General features: G+C 47.4%; 1 protein-coding gene across 2 annotated transcripts; it reads left to right on the top strand.

The window, feature by feature from the left end:
- Window positions 1-3729: 3729 nt before the first annotated feature.
- Window positions 3730-9339, top strand: LOC121157749 (metallothionein-4). Of its 2 annotated transcripts, none has more exons than XR_005884101.1 (3): window positions 3730-3741; window positions 4812-4815; window positions 9088-9176. XR_005884101.1 is itself a non-coding variant. In XM_040982120.1 (3 exons), exons 1-3 carry the CDS (start codon window positions 7475-7477, stop codon window positions 9177-9179), a joined length of 189 nt encoding a protein of 62 aa, XP_040838054.1. In that variant the 3' UTR covers window positions 9180-9339. The 2 variants fall into 2 exon arrangements, 1 of the variants encoding a protein (XP_040838054.1); XM_040982120.1 differs by lacking the exons at window positions 3730-3741; window positions 4812-4815 and adding exons at window positions 7475-7505; window positions 8548-8613 and having other exon boundaries at window positions 9088-9339.
- Window positions 9340-17151: the final 7812 nt, after the last annotated feature.

The raw sequence follows: 17151 nt of genomic DNA, 5'->3' as shown, positions 1-17151 counted from the left end.
AAGCCTTGGGACCCTGCATCCATGTGGGAGACCTGGCTCCTGGCTCCTGGTTCCTGGTTCCTGGTTCCTGGCTTCAGATCAGCTCAGCTCTGGCCATTGCATCCACTTGGGGAATGAATCAGAGGACAGCCACTTGAGGAATGAATCTCTGTCTCTCTTCCTCTCTGTAAACCTGACTTTCCAATAAAAATAAATAAATCTTTTAAAAAAGAGTGTGTTATGAAAAAGCAATGAAAGGGTTTCAAAATCGATGGCACCAAAATGAACTATTTTTTTACCGAAAAAAAAAAGTTTTTCTATCTTATTTAAAAGACAGAAAGACACAAAAGGAAACAGACAGAGAACAAGCATATAATTACTAGTTCACTCTCTAAATGCCCAGACAACCAGCACTGGGCCAGGTCAAAGCCAGGAGTCAAGAACTCAAAGCCGATCTCCAAGGTGGGTGGCAGGGACTCAGATGTGTGAGCTATCACCTGTCGCCTCCCAGGGAGTGCATTAGCAGAGAGCTGCATCAGCAGCAGAGCTGGTACTTGAATGAAGACACTTCAGTGTGGGGTGCAGATGTCCCAAGCAGGACTTACCTTTGCATCAGACACTTGCCCCTAAACTTGTTTTTTAGTTCATCTTCCATGAGCTTTTTGCAGCATTGTTGTACATATTTTGGTTGAGGGGTGAAACCTCTCTTGAACTATTCTGAGAACTGTTAGACCAGCCTGGCTTGTGTGACTTTTTCAGTCTCTGAGTCTCTTTTTCTTCCCCTCAGGATCTCTCTCTTTCTCTCTCCTCTTACACATGCACACATAAAATCTAAACACATACACAGATACATAAAACCGCAAATCAGCATCACCCAGCACATTTACACTAAAACAGGATTCCATAAACACACAGACACACAGGCCCAAGTAGGAATGTACACAACACACATACACAGAGAGATGCAACAAACACATACAGCCTTCTCCAGGTACCCACATGGCTCTGCCTTCCCCATACACACATACACGTGTGTGCACACACAAGAAGCATATACAAACACTGTGAGTTACCTTCACCAATGGAACAGATATCTAGGAAAAAGAAGATATTTAAAGGAAAGGTGAAACATCTTATATGTCAAAATGAACAGCACCTCTTGCTAAGGGTGAACTTATTAAAGATCATATGGTCAGAACTGGGATGGCTAGGAGGCATATTAGCACAGCAGGAAAGGAGTATGTGGTGTGTGGGAGCGGAGGGGGCACTGCCCTTGCTTCTCTCGTCTGCCTTCCACCTCTGTCTCCCAGCTCCTGCAGAGTGTCCCGGATGGCTAGCATCACATGCTGGGACCAGATCTGTGACCAAAGAAGTGTCTATTCTTTATGTTCTTCATGGCTTCCTGCTTTCCCCTCAAGCTCCCAGTCTGATGCCTGTTCTTCCCACCTCAGCCATCTCCCTTTAAAGGATGACAAAGGGGGAGGCAGGTGCATGGCACAGTGGCCAGGATGGCAGCATCCCAGCTCAGTGTCTGACTTTGAGTCCTGACTCCATTTCCATGTCCAGATTCTCAACTCTCTGCTTCTGCCCGCCCCCAGCCCTGGCCATGGCAGACATCTGGGAACTGAACTGGTAATAGGATGACAGTAATAGGATGGCCCTGTGTCTGTTTCTGTTTCTCTCTATCCCTCTTTTTTTTTTTTTAAGATTTATTTATTTTTATTGGAAAGGCAGATATACAGAGAGGAGGAGAGACAGAGAGGAAGATCTTCTGTCCGATGATTCACTGCCCAAGTAACCACAACAGCCGGTGCTATGCCAATCCAAAGCCAGGAGCCAAGAACTTCTTCAGGGTCTGCCACATGGGTGCAGAGTCCCAAGGCATTGGGCCATCCTTGACTGCTTTCCCAGGCCACAAGCAGGGAGCTGGATGAGAAGTGGAGCTGCCAGGATAAGAACTGGCGCCCATATGGGATCCCGGCATGTTCAAGGCGAGGACTTTAGCCGCTTGGCCACACCCCCAAGCTCTCTATCCCTCTTGAATAAGCAAATAAATAAGACAGTGTCTAGAGTGGCATCATGACTTAACAAAGCACTGAGGTAAACACCAGACTTGTCTGGCCCCATATCAAGTTGCTTGGCTACTCAACCATGTAAGGCCTCAATAACAACCGCTTTTAAACCCTGAGTTATCATCTCTTGCTTATTGAGCACCTGGTGTGTCAGTGCCGAATCTTCATTCTCTCTTCATTTTAAGCACAACTCTACGGGCAGACCTATTTGGCAGGTGAAATTCACAGATGTTAGAGAGCTTGTTTGAGGTTGTACAGCAAACAGGGAGGGTAACCCCGATGCAAAACAAGCCTAAGGACCACAGCCCACAGCCATCCCAATGCTCTCTCTTGCTAGGGTGTGAAAGGCTGATTAGACACGTGCAGCCAGCACAGGAAAGACTGGACCCTGGCTCCAGCTCAGATGTTAATCGCTGATTACACCTCAGTGAGATACTACTGCAGCACTTCACATTTATCGGATGGGCAACATTTCAAAATCAGAAACCAGAAGCATCAGAGGAGAATTGGGGAGTCTCATCAATTGCTAGAAGGCATGTAAATTGGCATAGGATCATTGGGAAGCAATTGCCTTCATGGTCTAAGCCACCTCCTTCTAAGAATGAATAAACTCAGTGCGCTTGTCTTCAGGATATGAATGGAGATGCTTCCTACAGCCTTTGTGTAACAGAAAACCTCGAACACAATCCACAGGTCAGACAGCATAGGGTGGGTGAGCAACAGGTGACATTCTTGTATCCATGCAATGTGACGTCCTGGGGGAGCCACACACCAATATGGAGAGATCTCAAAACATGGGGTTGCTGTTGTCACATAGCTGGTTAAACCATTGACTATCACGCTAGCATCCCATATGCACACGGATTTCTGGCTGCTCTGCTTCCAATTAAGTTCCCTGCCAGTGTGTCTGGAAAAGCAGTAGATGATGATCTACATGCTTGGGGCCACAACACCCACCTGGGTTTGAGACCTGGATGAAGCTCCTGGCTCCTTGCTTCAGCCTGACCCAACTCTAGCCATTGCAGCCATTTAGGGAGTTAGCCAATGGATGGAAAAGCTCTGCTTCTGCCTCTCCACCCCCCCTCTCTATAACTCTCCCTTTTAAATAAATAAATAAACACATCTTTGAAAAAAAAAACAACACAAGATTTGGGGTAAGCAACAACAGGAGAATAACACATCATGGTGTCACTTACTTGCTTTTTAAGAAACACACAAAGCAAAGCACATAACACTGTGTGCCTGCACACACAGAGAGCAGGCATCTGGCACAACAGGCAGGACGCTGCTTGGAACATCTGCATTCTATATCCGAGTGTCAGGGTTTGAATCCCGGCCTGCTTCTTGATTCCAGCCCCTTCTCATGTGGACCCTGGGAAGCAGCAGAAGATTGCCCACATTCCTGGGTCCCTGACACCCATGTGGGAGAACTGGATGGAGTTCTAGCCTCTTGACTTTGGCTTGGCCAAGCCCTGGCTGTTGCAGCCATTTGCGGAGTGATCTAGCAGATGAAAGACCTCTGTGTCGCTGCCTTTCAAATACAATGAAGTAAATGAACTTTAAAGTGTGAAAAAAGGAGTGGAGTGGATATGCACGGACTTGGCTTCCTTAGGGAAACAAAGGGTAGAGTCTGGACAGGGATGTAAAAGGGAACGGAATGTCTTAATTTATCAAGATGACCACCTGCAATGTGCCTGATATTTTTCCAGATCCTGAGCACACAGCAGGGAGCAAAGCAGAACCAAATCTGCTCACATTTTGGAGAAGAAATCAAGTTGGACAAACAAAACATTCAGTGTGGTTGGTGGTAATATATGCCAAGGAGGAAAGGCAGACAAAAAGGTATGTGGGAGTCCTCAAGGGAGGAGAGAGAAACTGCTGAGCAACATCTCAGGAAAGATCATTTAGAGACACGCAAAGGCCCTGGCGCTGAAATACACCTGCCTGGTGAGTGCGTGTGGTACAGAGGCAGGGAAGCTGGGGTGGAGTGAGGCTGGAGAGAGCAGAAGAGACAAAAGCAGAAAGGTAACAGGGGCTAACCTGGGGTGAACACAAGCTTTGTTGTTTACTCAATGAGACAGAAGCTTCTAAAAGTTCTGGAGAAGAACAGTAGCAGGAAGTAACTCTTATTTTATTGGATCACTCTGAGTGTTACGTGGCCCACAGAGGGTAGTGGGCAGGGAAAGAGGACATAGAGAGATGTAGCGACAGCGTTGGAGTTCACAGCGAGGCCCAGGCTAGGAGTCACTGGTCCAGGTGGTGTTTAAAGCCAGGAGCCTGTTAATTTTTTTTATTTCTCATAATTACAAGAGCTGAAGCTAATATGACAATGTTGACACCTGTCAATTCCGGGTGATAAGTAGAGTGGTGTTTCGAATACTATTCTTTGTATTTTATAGTATGCTTGAACATTTTTTTCTAATAAAAATTAATTAAGAAACAGTTTACAAAAGTTCCAAGCTGTTTAACAATTCAGTTGTGAGTGCCTCAGATCTAAAGCGTGTGGCAAGTTCAAGTGCCCCAGCCACTGGCCTGAGCTCCATGACCAGAACTTGGCCCCATCTCTCTGGGAACCTGCTTCCTCATCTGGCCAGCAAGCAGCTGACCTGTGGCTTCTCAGGGCTCTTCCTGATGTGGCCATCCAGGGCTCCTGTGTGCTCTGATTTTTGTCCCCAATGTGTTGTGACCCAGAAATAATCCCATACCTCTTCTGTAAGGTGAAGTCACTTTTGCTTCCAAACAGATGTCAACTGCAGCAAGAAGAGTCATGGGGGAAAATGGCCCCTCAGTCCCTGGGTCCTGAGATCCAGAAGAAATGAGGCTAAACTTGAGGCTGCAACACAGCAAGTCATTTTCTGCAGGTGATGCCGGCATCCCATATGGGTGTTGGTTCTAGTTCCAGCTGCTTCGGCGCCCATCCGGCTCCTTGCTTATGCCCTGGGAAAGAAGTGGAGGAAAGTACAAGTCCTTGGGACCCAGAAAAACCTCTTGGCTGTTGTGGTCACTTCGGGAGTAACTGAGCTGATGGAAGATCTCTTTCTGTCTCTCCCTCTCTCTATAAAAATGGCTTTCAAATAAAAAGAAACATCTTTTAAAAATAATAATAAATAAGCAAATCTTAGGGGAAAAAAAAGAAAATTGGACTAAACTTACAGCCCCAACTATGAAACCCTGTCCAATCCCCCATCTTTGCTGTTGAATGAACCCTGCCTAAGATCTCAGGATCAATTGATCTAAGGACCTGAAAACTACAATGGGGGACTTTTGGGGAGAGGGTAGTGGCTGAACTCAGTTGCATTAGGCCCAGGTTGTAATCAACACATGAATAACTATCATGTGGAATAGCAAACCAGTCACATTGGATTCTGAATCAAATGCTGGATGGATATACATTCTCTCACTTAACCCTCATAGCAACCACATGGCAGACTCATGGTTTGCCTGACCCAGGTCTTGCTGATGGGGAAGCTGAGATTCAGAGAGGGCAAGCACCATCCCAGGCCCTGCAGCTGCAGGTGAGCAGAGCTGGGGTCAGGACCCAGAGCATGTGACCCCAGCTCACCAGCTCTCCAAGTCTCTTCTACAGGAGTCAAAGGAAACCACCAAATGGCACAATGCTGGTTGAGCCATTTGTTCATTTATTGAGTACCTACTGTGTGCCTGGCCACAGAGAAGTGGAGATGACTACATGGACAGCCTCTACTTTTGAGAAGCCTGTGATTTGGAGACGTAGATTAATCAGCCAGCGTAGGCCCCAGCATGCTTCTGGGAAGTGGCAAATGTCCTATATAGAGAAGTGGGGATCCCATGAGCAGTTGGAGAATCAGGGAAAGGGACATTTCTCTGTGATCATTGCATGGTTAAACTCCCATTTCTAGGCCATGAGTTCTAGAAATTTCTTTCTAGAAACTGCTAGGACGTGCAGGCCCAGCAAGATGAAACTGGTCTCTGAGAGTAGCCACTCCCGGTCTTTTTCACCACGTGCTCTGTATTCATTCACTGTGGCTCCTGGTACCCAGCTCTTGGAAGTGATGAAGGAATGGATGCCTCCTGTCCAGTTGTAAACGCCCTTCAGGCAGGGAGCATCTTTACATTACAACATTATATGCCCCAATCCCTCCGTGGAGCTTGCTATGGTGCCCTTCTGATAACCATGGAGCTGGAGTTCTTTCACATGAGGGGCCCCATGGGTCAGGCTGAGGCCTAGGTGGTCCTGATGGATGCATGGTGAGATTCATGCTAAGCCCAGAGTTAGAAGGCACTGCCCCACTGGCCATGCCCGATCTCACTTTTTGCCTTAATGAATGGCAACAGCATTTTTCAGCAGAGCGCCTCAGGGTGGCTACATGCAGAGGACTCATGCTTTTGTCCATTCATTACTTATTCATTCATTTGCTTGCTCACATACTCACATCACTCATCTGATGCTTGCCTGCCTTCCTTCCAAACCCAGCAGACACCTTGCAGAACACTGGGCAATTATCCAAGCGCTTCAGACACTGGTCTTTCCCCTGAGAGCTCCCAGATTGGGGCAAGGGAAGTATGAAAACACGAAGAATCACCCAGCACAAAAAGTGGCAAACATCATGAGAAATGTACCAACCCAGAGAGGGAGCCCAAAGACAATTTCCTAGAGGAAGTGTCAACAGCAACAGCAGCTCCAGGCTTTCTATGGCAGGAGTGGGAGTAAAGATGGCAGCTTTGGATGGGGAGCACTGTGAGGGTGGGTCTAAAGTTGCATCACGGAACACTTTGCTAAGGCTGAGTAGCAATCCACTGCCTACATCAGAGCATGGGGTTGGTATGGAGACTGAGGGTGACTGTCTCCCAAGACTTCTCCTCATGTGGTGTAGAAATGGGTGCATACCTCTGATTTTCTAACTTCTCATCTTGGGGAAAAGTGCTAGTAGGGGAGGTTCTTGGTAGTAGAAGCCCATGGTAAGGGCTTTTGCCATCTACCAGGGGAAAGGGAAAGAGGGTCTGGCCCCAGGCTGGTGCAAGCCCTACGCAGGAGGAGGATGCAGAAACGGCAGATGGGTAGTATGCCATTTACCTGGAGACTGATTGGACACAGCTGCCCATCTGAGCATAGTGAATGGCATTTGAGCCTGAACCTGGCTCTCTGGCACCTGGGCAAGTGGGGAGATGGGATGGGAGCAGCCACCTGTGCCCTTTGTGAAAAGCACCTCAATGACTGTATGGCCTGGCCTCTCTGCCCTCTTTCTGCCAGCTCTCCCCAACCCCCAGCCTGCAGCGTCTGGCTGGGCCGTGTGCAGGGCGTCTGGCCCCAGGGAGAGGTGGGGTGAGCCGCAGTTCACACCTACATGGCTATAAATAGGGAGCCTCCAGCAGCTGCTGCTCAGCCTCCCTGCCCCAGCCAAGACAACACCAGAGCCACTTGCTCACTTCCTTGCACTTGGACCATGGACCCTGGAGAATGCACCTGCATGTCTGGTAAGTAAGCAGTTTCCTGGAATTTTCAACTTGGCAGCAGCTTCCTGCAGGTAACCTGCAGGACGCGGATCAAAGTTTTTGCTTTGTTGGTATTGACATCCAAGCTCAGAGAATCTGATAACTTTGGTCTGGCCTCAGGCCCCTGGGGGCAGCCAGCAGGGTGGGCAGCAAAGTAGTACTCCGAATCTGGCTAGCGTTTGGGTCCATCTATGCTGCTCACTCACTAACACTTTATTTCTGTTCCTCAGTGTCCTCAGCTTTGAAGTCTCAGGGCTGCTGTGAAGCTGCTAATTTCCACCTGCAGAAGGCAGGGGAGTTGTTAGAGGTGCATGGGCACTCTTGTACCCTGCAATTTGAAACTGCTTAATTCCAGGGAAGGATGTTGACCGGAGGGACAGAGGACAGGTTCTCAGCCATCCCAGACCCTCCCAGCCTTAGGAAGTGGTAGTGAGAAGTCTCACAAGCCTCCTTCATTTGCAAACTTGTGTTTGCAAATGAGACAAATGCTCCCTATGTTTTGAAACTTACAATGATAGGACAGCTTTTGTTTTGTTTTGTTTTTAATAAGGTGTAGACAGATAGTCTGTGTGATAAGAAACCAAGCTGTGGCTCTCCCTTTGGGCTTGTGTGTGCCCTTGCCCTTCTGCATTCTCATTCTTGGTGTGCATCTTACCTTGTGAAGGTGAGGAGGGGTCTCCAAGGCTCTATAGCTGCCAGGGAGACCGTGAACCTGCCCCACCGCTCCTGGTGCTGATTGGCCATCACAGACATCTGGGTTGTTTTAGAAAATACTGACTCCTTTTCCCCATCCAGTCTTGTGAATCAAACTATGCATCAAGGGTTGGGTACAGAATCTGCATGTGGCTGTTTTCCAGCCAATAGTGATGCAGTCGTGCCAGGTTCCAATAGGCCTGGGATGCTTGCCACTGCAGCCATGCAGTCCAGGAACTATGTGGCTGGGACAGTCCACACTAGTCTGTGTGTTCCCCACACCTTCTCTGTCCTGTCCTCATGTTTGGGATGGCTCTGTTCTCTCTTCCAGGAGGAATCTGCATCTGTGGAGACAACTGCAAATGCACAACTTGTAGCTGTAAAACATGTCGGAAAAGTGAGTACAGTGACGGGGCACCGCTGGCCAGAAGAGAGATCTGATGCCCCAGCTTCTGCCCACCAGCCAAGGTGGCATGAGCTCCAGAGGCTGTTGAATTTTTGGAAAGAGCCCAGCAAAGACTGGGAACAGAGCTCCTCAGGGTTGCATTCCCCTGGGGCTGTGGGTATGCTTTTGTGGTTTGGAACTGGGAAGGGAAGTTCTGGCCTCCCCAATAGACCTGGAACCCTGGACTGGAGTCAGGAACCCTGAGTTCTAGTCTTTGATCTGCCACTGTCCAGTAACCTTAATAAATCCCTTCTCTCCTTGGGCTTCTAATGCACCCTGGAGGTCCCCTGGACTGCCTGCCAGCTCCTACATCACTGGACTTCCCAGGCCAGATTCTCTACTAAAATCTCAGGCCTACACTCTTGCTAAGTGGTGGTGGTAGGGGCAATGGTAAGCGCTGATGTGTCTGCTTCCTGACCCTTCCAGGCTGCTGTCCCTGCTGCCCGCCAGGCTGTGCCAAGTGTGCCCGGGGATGCATCTGCAAAGGGGGCTCCGACAAGTGCAGCTGCTGTGCCTGAGATGCCTCCACTGTGCTGGGAGAGAGGCCTGCAAACCATCTGTACAGTGTGCAAAAGTTGAAAATTGGAGTGATTGTACCATAGGTTGTACTTTTTATATATTTGCCCCCAAGTGGTGTTGGTGACAGTCATATGAAGTGTTTGCCACAATAAAGTTTTCACTGGTGATTGTGTGGAGCCTCAGAGCATTGTTTTACCCTAATGCAGGAGGACACAGAGGCGCTGATTCTGTCGCAGATCCTGTAGCTGCCCAACCAAGCCCCTCCTGCTTTTGGCTTCATCCCACAGGACCCTGAGAAGGTGTGCCCAAGGCTTTCTCCTGTTGCAAGAGCAAGCCTAACCCATGTGTCAGGCTGGCCAGGAGGACTGGGGATTTAACACCCCTAGGAAGAGTGCTTGGCCTGTGGTAAATGGGAATTGGAGGATAAATATCCCCACATCTTCACCCCTTAATGGGGGCAAGTCAGAGACCTCTTGTCCTTTCTCTCCTAAAAGTATGCAGCAGCAGCACCTGCAGCAGGTGCAACCTTTTTAACAAGCTCAGACTAGTGGAGATGGCACTATGACATAGTGGGTAAAGCCATAGCTGGTAGTGCTGGCATCTCATATGGGTGATAGTTCAAGTCGCAGCTCTCCCACTCCTGATCTAGCTCCCTTCTAATGCACCTGGGAAAGCAGTGAGGGATGGCCCAAGTCCTTGGGCCCCTGCATCCATGTGGGAAACCTGGAAGAAGTGCTTGGCTCCTGGTTTTGGATAGGTTCAGCTCCAGCCATTGCAGCCACTTGAGGAGTGAGCCAGGTGATGGAAAATGTCTTTTTTTTCTCTCCCTAGCTCTATATTTCAAATAAAAATAAAATAAATCTTTTTTTAAAAGCTCAGACTGACTTCCTCCCATCTCTGCGTCCCTTTCCTAACTTCTCACCAGTGCTTTCTTGGAACCCCATTTTAAAAACTAGATGTACAGGTCTACTTTGTGGTAACCCAATCTTTGCCAGGTTTTCCTGGTATGATGTTGGTCCAGAATGCCTCCTTGTGCAAATGCAGCTATCTGCTCCATAGGAGCTCTGAATCAGAAAGGAGCAGAGCCTGGGTGAATCCAAGGAAAATCCCTAAGACTAAGGCATGGATGGATGTTAGCTGCTCCAGTTTGGGCCAGTTATTTGGGCCAACTTTCTGGACTAGGTGACCAGGGAAGCCAGGAACCAAGACAGAGAATCTGGCAGAGGTACAAACAGGTCCTGAGTAGACTATTATGGAACAACTTCCTTGATGGATGCGGACAAGGTCTAAGTCCCTGGAGCTGCACCGGGGGAGGGCAGGTCCCTGCCTCTTGCTCAGACCCCGGCACTCATCAGAGCAGAAGACACACCCAAGCTCTGAGAAGGTGCTCACTGTTGCAGCCAGCGGCCGGAGCCTGCGGCAGGGGCCTGAACAGCCTGCTTCCTCTGGTGTTTCGTTGTCGAGTAATCTTCAGGTACAGGCGTGGGAAGTCACAGGGAAGCTCCATGCTGTCCCGCAGGGCTGGGCTTGGCTGGCAAAAGGAGAAGCAGGATTAACTGCATACACTTTCAAAATCCACACTGTCACTGTCCCTGTTTTGGAAGTCAGGGGTGTCCCTGGGGAGGTTTTTACTTTCCCTCCACAAATTATACGTTAGACTCAGCATCATCGGGCAAAGGAAAGCGCTTTGGCCTTTTGAGTCAGACCCTCCACATTTCCCTGGCTGTGTGACCAGGTCATTTAACTGCTGGAGGTGAAGCTTTCTCATCTGTGAGATGTAGGAAGAAGCTATAGCTCTGCTTCTTCCATGTAAGTAGTAGGCACCCCAAACAACTTCATTGAATATGCACCAAGCAATGTGCTAAGCAGTTTATGAACATTTCCCCCACGGAATCTGCACTGTCAGGGCTACTTTATAGTCAGACAGCCAGGGCTCAGCTCAGGGTCTGTAATGTAAATCATCCTCCTCCCTGCCAGTGAACAGTCCACAGGAACATGTCCACCTGTAACTCATACCCATCCCTGCCCATGTCCCACTTCTCATGCTTTGTAAACCTGGGAGCCAAGAGCCCAATGTCCCAGAACTTGCCCTTCCTGAATGAGGACCCTGAAAACAGTCTATAATTGCTAGGCCTGAGGACAGCCAAGAGCAGCCGTGTTCAGCATGGGGGAAGTGTGGGAGGAATCGGACACAGCAATTCCAGTGTCTCCAGAGGGCGGCACCAGCCAGGGTAGGCAGAGAAGGGGATGAACTACAACTAGTGTTCCATGTTTGCTGATGTTGGAGCTAGGCCTGCACCATCACCCTAAAAAGCTAGGTATACTCCAAAGCCACCTGCTGTGAAGAACCATGCTGAGTTTAAAATAGGACTTAAAACCTGGATGCACCAGCTGACGGGGATAATGACAGCTTGAGTTCTGAACATTTCAGTACCAGGAAGCACTCAGTTGATCATCCTTCTTGATTTGACAATTGAACTCAAGCTCCACAGGCCCGTAAGGGGCTACCCTGTGACCTTGGAGAGGGACTCCACTTGTACCCATTCCTGTATCCCTTGGTTGTTTGATCAGTGGAGGATAGGGCTGCCCCTGACTCCTGACTTTACAGATAAAGAAGCTGAAGTTGTCTTGATCAGAATCATGTAGCTTCTAAAATATAGGTCTGGGGCTTGATTTCTGGTCTGCCTGTAACAGAGCTAATCCTTTTCCTTTTTTTTTTTTAAGCTTAAAAAAGTTATAGAGAGGAGACAGAGAATGGCCTTCCACCCATTGGTTCTCTCCCGAAATGTCTGGTCTGAAGCCAGGAGCTTCTTTACGGGTCTCCCACATGGGTGGAGGAACACAAAGTCTTGAGCCATCCTCTGATTGGAAGTAGAACAGCCATGACATGAACTGTCACATTAGAATGCTGACTTCACAGGCAGAGGATTAGCTTGCTGCACCAATGTGCCAGCACTCAGGGGGCTAACTCTTGCCTATGATATTTGCTTGACACCAACAAGAGGAAGGAAGGCATAAACAGCCCCAGGCCCAAAAGCCAATGGATATCATGTTTCAAGAGAGCCCACCTGTCAAAGATATACAAAATATAAATTCATTAAAGAATACTTGGGATCGGGCCCGGCACGGTGGCGCAAGTGGTTAAAGGTCCTTGCCTTGCACGCCCGGGATCCCATATGGGCACCGGTTCTAATCCCGGCAGCCCTGCTTCCCTTCCAGCTCCCTGCCTGTGGCCCGGGAAAGCAGTCGAGGATGGCCCAAAGCTTTGGGACCCTGCACCCGCGTGGGAGACCCGGAAGAGGCTCCTGGCTTCGGACCTGCATAGCATCGGCCGTTGCGCTCACTTGGGGAGTGAATCATCGGACGGAAGATCTTCCTCTCTGTCTCTCCTCTCTATGTCCGCCTTTCCAATGAAAAAATAATAAAAATAAATCTTTAAAAAAAAAAAAAAAAAAGAATACTTGGGATCCCCTGTAGCTCAGGAGCTGGGATTTGTCTGGTTTCGTGATGAAGGAATCCTCAATACCTATTCTTTTTGCCAACCCTGCTCAGGCCCCCAGGGACTCACATATGCCTCCCTTTGCTTCTGTCCTCACAATAAAAAAGGACTGTATTTGAAAACCAAGAGGTGTCACAAAATATCCTGGTGTCAGAGACAGACAATTTTCAAAGTGCAGAAAAGATCTGAGTGGTAGGAATGAAAACACACACACACACACACACACACACACACACACACAAATTAATGGCTAAAGTCCCAAGTGGCTAAATTCCTCGATAGTATCTGCTGGGATCCCATGGGGTGCTGATTTGTGTCCCAACTGCTCCACTTCCCATCCAGCTCCCTGTGTGTGGCCTGAAAAAGCAGTCAAGGATGGCCCAAGGTCTTGGGACTCCACACCTGCAAAGGAGACCTGAAAGAAGTTCCTAGTTTCAGATCGGCTGAGCTCCAGCTGTTGCAGCCACTTGGGGAGTGAATCAGTGGATGGGAGATTTTTCTCTCTGTCTCTTCTTCTCTCTGTAAATCTCACTTTTCAATAAAAACAAATAAGTCTTAAAAAAATACAAACTAACATCAGATCCTATTTTTCAAGAAGCATGAATGCAATAGATCCTCATGGATGCGTCAGCAGCATAATGCAGCTTTTTTTTCCTTTTAATTGTGCTCCAGTTTGTATTTCTAGAAGTTGCACAAGGCAATGGGGAGTATTTTGTAATGTTAAGCAATTGATGTTACTCATATAAATGCACATTATTCTTAAATATGTGTGTGGGTGTGTATGCTATAGATTGAATGTTTGTATGCCCCTTCAATCAGATATATTTTTAAAGATTTAATTATTTTATTTCCAGGGCTCCCACATTGGTGGTAGGGGTTTGAACACATTAACAGGGAGCTGGACCAGCCAGGACAGGAACCAGTGTTCAGATATAGGATGCCAGCATTGTAGGCAGGGGGTTGATTTGCTGCATCACAATGCTGGCCCCCATATTGCATATTTTTTTTAAGCCTAAATTCCCAGTGAGTTGGGGCCTTTGGCAATTAGGTCACCTGGGTGGAGTTCTCAGGAATGGGGTTAGCGACTTTACAAGCAGAGACACCAGAGCTAGCTCTGTCTCTCCCACCGCCATGCAGAGATGCAACTGGAGAACACTCGTCTGCAAATAGGCCTCCCCAGCCAGTACCTGTGGGCGCCTTGCTCACAGACTTGCCAGCCTTCAGGGCTCTAGGAAAAGCATGGCTATTGCTACAGCCACCCAAAGTCTGTTACAGAGGGCTGAACTAAGATGGAAAGACAGGTAGACAGACACTCAGAGACGTTTCTTTTTGTAAGTGTTGAACCGGATGAATGTTGGAATCTAGAACAATGATTCAACTATTTTTGTGAACATGCTTAATACATTGTAAGACGCGAAGCAGCATACCTTCTTTCTTTAATCCTTTTTAACTTTCTATCATGTTTTCTCCTTTAGGATTCCTGCTAATGGTGATCAACTTTCCTGGACCAATCCTCTATATGTCTCCTAAGACTTTCTTACGCAAAGCGTCTGCAAAAACCCTTTAATGTGGATTACACCAAAATAAACTTTTACTTGCTATGATTCCACAAAACTTCAGAAGTATTCTCATATTATTCCTCTCTTTCTTTCTGTCTCTGTTTCTCTGGTTTTCATTCTGAGAAATTCCTCAATCTTTTTGCAATCTGTTGAATTTTTACAAACTTCAGCAAATATACCTTAGCATGTAAGACTTATAACTTTTCTGTATGTCCTTTTATCATAATACTTTGCTTTTATTTTATTAATGGATTCATTTCCCAAACCTCTCTAATGAATTAAAGGCCCTGGTTTTTATGGCTAAGTTTTCTCTGTCTTGGATTACTTCTGTTTCTTTGATGGGAAAGCTGGCTCTGGGATGGCAGGAAGTGGGGGGACTTGTGACTGTGAAGCCTGGCCACGCACAGGGTCAGCACAAGAATGGCCCTCCTCTGTATGTTGGAAATGTAAGCCTGTCTTCCTGGGTTACTCCAGTTCTCCAAAGAAAATCCCACAGCCTCAAGAAAGGAATTAAAATTTAAAATATCCTGCAAAGTTGTTGCAAATATTAACAACAGGAGCCAATATGAAATCCTAGCTCAGACTCCCGGGGCTCACAATAGTGACCCAAGCACATGATTTTCCCTCTCTTTCCTCCTGAACATCCGTTGAGTGAACTGAAGGATGGAGAAAAAAAAAAACTCACAAAGGAGCTCTGTGTGTATGGAGTGAGGGCAGGCCAGAAGGCAAGAATGGCTTGGTCAGGAGCCCTGGAATGGGTCAAATCACATGTGCAGGTAGGTAGGAGCAGACTGCTGAGCTCAACTCAGTGGCAGGGGATTTGGCTGTGTCTGGTTTGGTTTGGTGGGATGAATGCATGTTGTCCCAATGGAACAAGGGACAGACTCCAGGGTTGAGGCTGAGTTGCCACAAGAAGCCACCAGGTAGGGTTCCTGCACCTCCACTAGGCACCTCCATCCACTGGTCAGTCCCCATATGCTTCTAACAACCAAAACAGGGTCAGGCTGAAGCCCGCAGTCTGGAACTCAGTTCTGGTCTCCCACATGGGTGCAGGGATCCAAGTCCTTTAGTTATCACCTATTGTCTCCCAGAGGGTGTGTTAATAATAAATTAGAATGGGGAGCAGAGCTGGGACTTGAACCCTGACACTCCAATATGGAATGTGGGAGTCACCAGTGGTCCCTTAACCTTGACACCAAGTATCAAACACCTACCCCCAGATAGGGATCATTTCCCCCATTCCATATGCATAGAAACTGGGGCTCAGAGAAGATAGGACCTCTTCCTGACCTAAGGCAGGATTAGCCAATGCAGGAGGTTGAAACCATGAAGGAAGACAAAGCTGGAGGAAAAAAAGACAGGGAAGCACAATGGTCAAAAGGGCAAGGAAAGCTCAAACAAAGGAGCTGTCACATAGCTGAGCCACCTGGAACAGGAAAGGAGGCTGGCACACTGTGTTCCTCAGCTGCCTAAGGAACTATCTAGTGGGTGACTCTGGGCGCCCTTGCTTGGGTCATACCTGGATTGGTGTTCCGGGGAAAGCATGGAACCACAGTCACAAGACAGGGAAGGAAGATTCTCACATGGGCTGCAGGGGGTGCCCCAGGTTCAGAGGCAGATGCTGGGGAAGGAATCTGCAGGGCTTGAGGGTCTAATTCCATCCTCAGTTTGGGCTTGGGAGCTGAGAGAACCTAAAGGGGGCCTAAGAGCTTTGAAAAATAGCGACTGGGCTCTTCCAGGGTCAGTGTAAATCACAGCTATTAAACACCTTAACAAATGTCAAACAACCCCTGATGGACAGCACATAAAGTTTCAATAATGATTTGACAATGTACCTCAATATAACTTTCAGTATTCTAAGCAATTAACCACAAATTCAAGGAAAAGGGAAGGGAAGGGAAAAGAAGGGAAAGGAAGGGAGGGGAAGGGATGAAGGCAGAGGAAAGAGAAGGGCAGAGAGAGAGAGAAAGAGAGAGAGAAAGAAAGAAAGAAAGAGAGAGAGAAAGAAAGAAAGAGAGAGAGAAAGAAAGAAAGAGAGAGAGAAAGAGAGAAAGAGAGAAAGAGAGAAAGAGAGAAAGAAAGAAAGAAAGAAAGAAAGAAAGAAAGAAAGAAAGAAAGAAAGAAAGAAAGAAAGAAAGAAAGAAAGAAAGAAAGGAAGGAAGAAAGGAAGAAAGGAAGAAAGAAAGAAAGCGGAGCAAGCTGCTCTCACAGAGGAGTGAGTGCTGCTCCAAGTTGTGGAAGAGTGGAAGCTACACAAAGACTATGAAAATGTTTAAGTCAAACCTCAACTGAAAAGGCGGATTCAGAACCTTAACCAGGAGGGGACAGAAGATAGAACAGGTCAATCAACCACCAAAGCTATATGTTGGCAGCGAAATACTGGATAAGGGGAGACTCTGTGATGGACTATGTTAATCAATGGATTATTTAACAGCCTCATCGTGTCTGGAGTGGCAAGATTGGCAGCAATGCACAACTGGTGAACTACCGGGACCACTTGAGCAAGGATCTCAGAGCATGCCCTACATCCGGGACCTGGGGTGGGTGGGAGACTGGGTTGGGTTTCTCCTCAATATTCCCTTTAGCCCTTGTAGCTTTTCACCCTAATCAACAATGTAAAGATTACCAAAATATAATAAAAAAGTAATAAAATGTTTAAGTCAACTGGGGCCCATTCCCACAACAGGATATGATCCAACTGCTAAAACTGCAAAATCACAGGAAATGGTTTTGGCAAAAATCCTCAACATGAATTAGCCTACAGTTAGTTATATAGAATTTTTTCAGAAAAAAAAGTCACATAGAATATGGAAATGAAATGTACTAAATGTCCTTTTTTTCCCCAGAATTTTCCCCAAATTATTGAAGTAGCATGTTTCAAAAATAAATAGATTCACTGTGAAAAAGGAAACA

The sequence above is a fragment of the Ochotona curzoniae genome, unplaced genomic scaffold (assembly GCF_017591425.1).
Source record: "Ochotona curzoniae isolate NIBS_2020 unplaced genomic scaffold, NIBS_Ocur_1.0 contig_3622, whole genome shotgun sequence".
Classification (NCBI taxonomy): Eukaryota; Metazoa; Chordata; class Mammalia; order Lagomorpha; family Ochotonidae; genus Ochotona; species Ochotona curzoniae.
Note: the sequence above shows the minus strand (reverse complement) of the source record. Positions and strands in the feature narration are given on the sequence as shown.

What these genes read in the sequence shown, in the direction of transcription:
- LOC121157749 (XM_040982120.1), top strand. Translation starts at nt 7,475, where the DNA reads ATGGACCCTGGAGAATGCACCTGCATGTCTG. An exon ending in AGAATGCACCTGCATGTCTG is followed by an intron (nt 7,506 to 8,547) that starts GTAAGTAAGCAG and finishes TCTCTCTTCCAG; the next exon opens with GAGGAATCTGCATCTGTGGA. An exon ending in CTGTAAAACATGTCGGAAAA is followed by an intron (nt 8,614 to 9,087) that starts GTGAGTACAGTG and finishes TGACCCTTCCAG; the next exon opens with GCTGCTGTCCCTGCTGCCCG.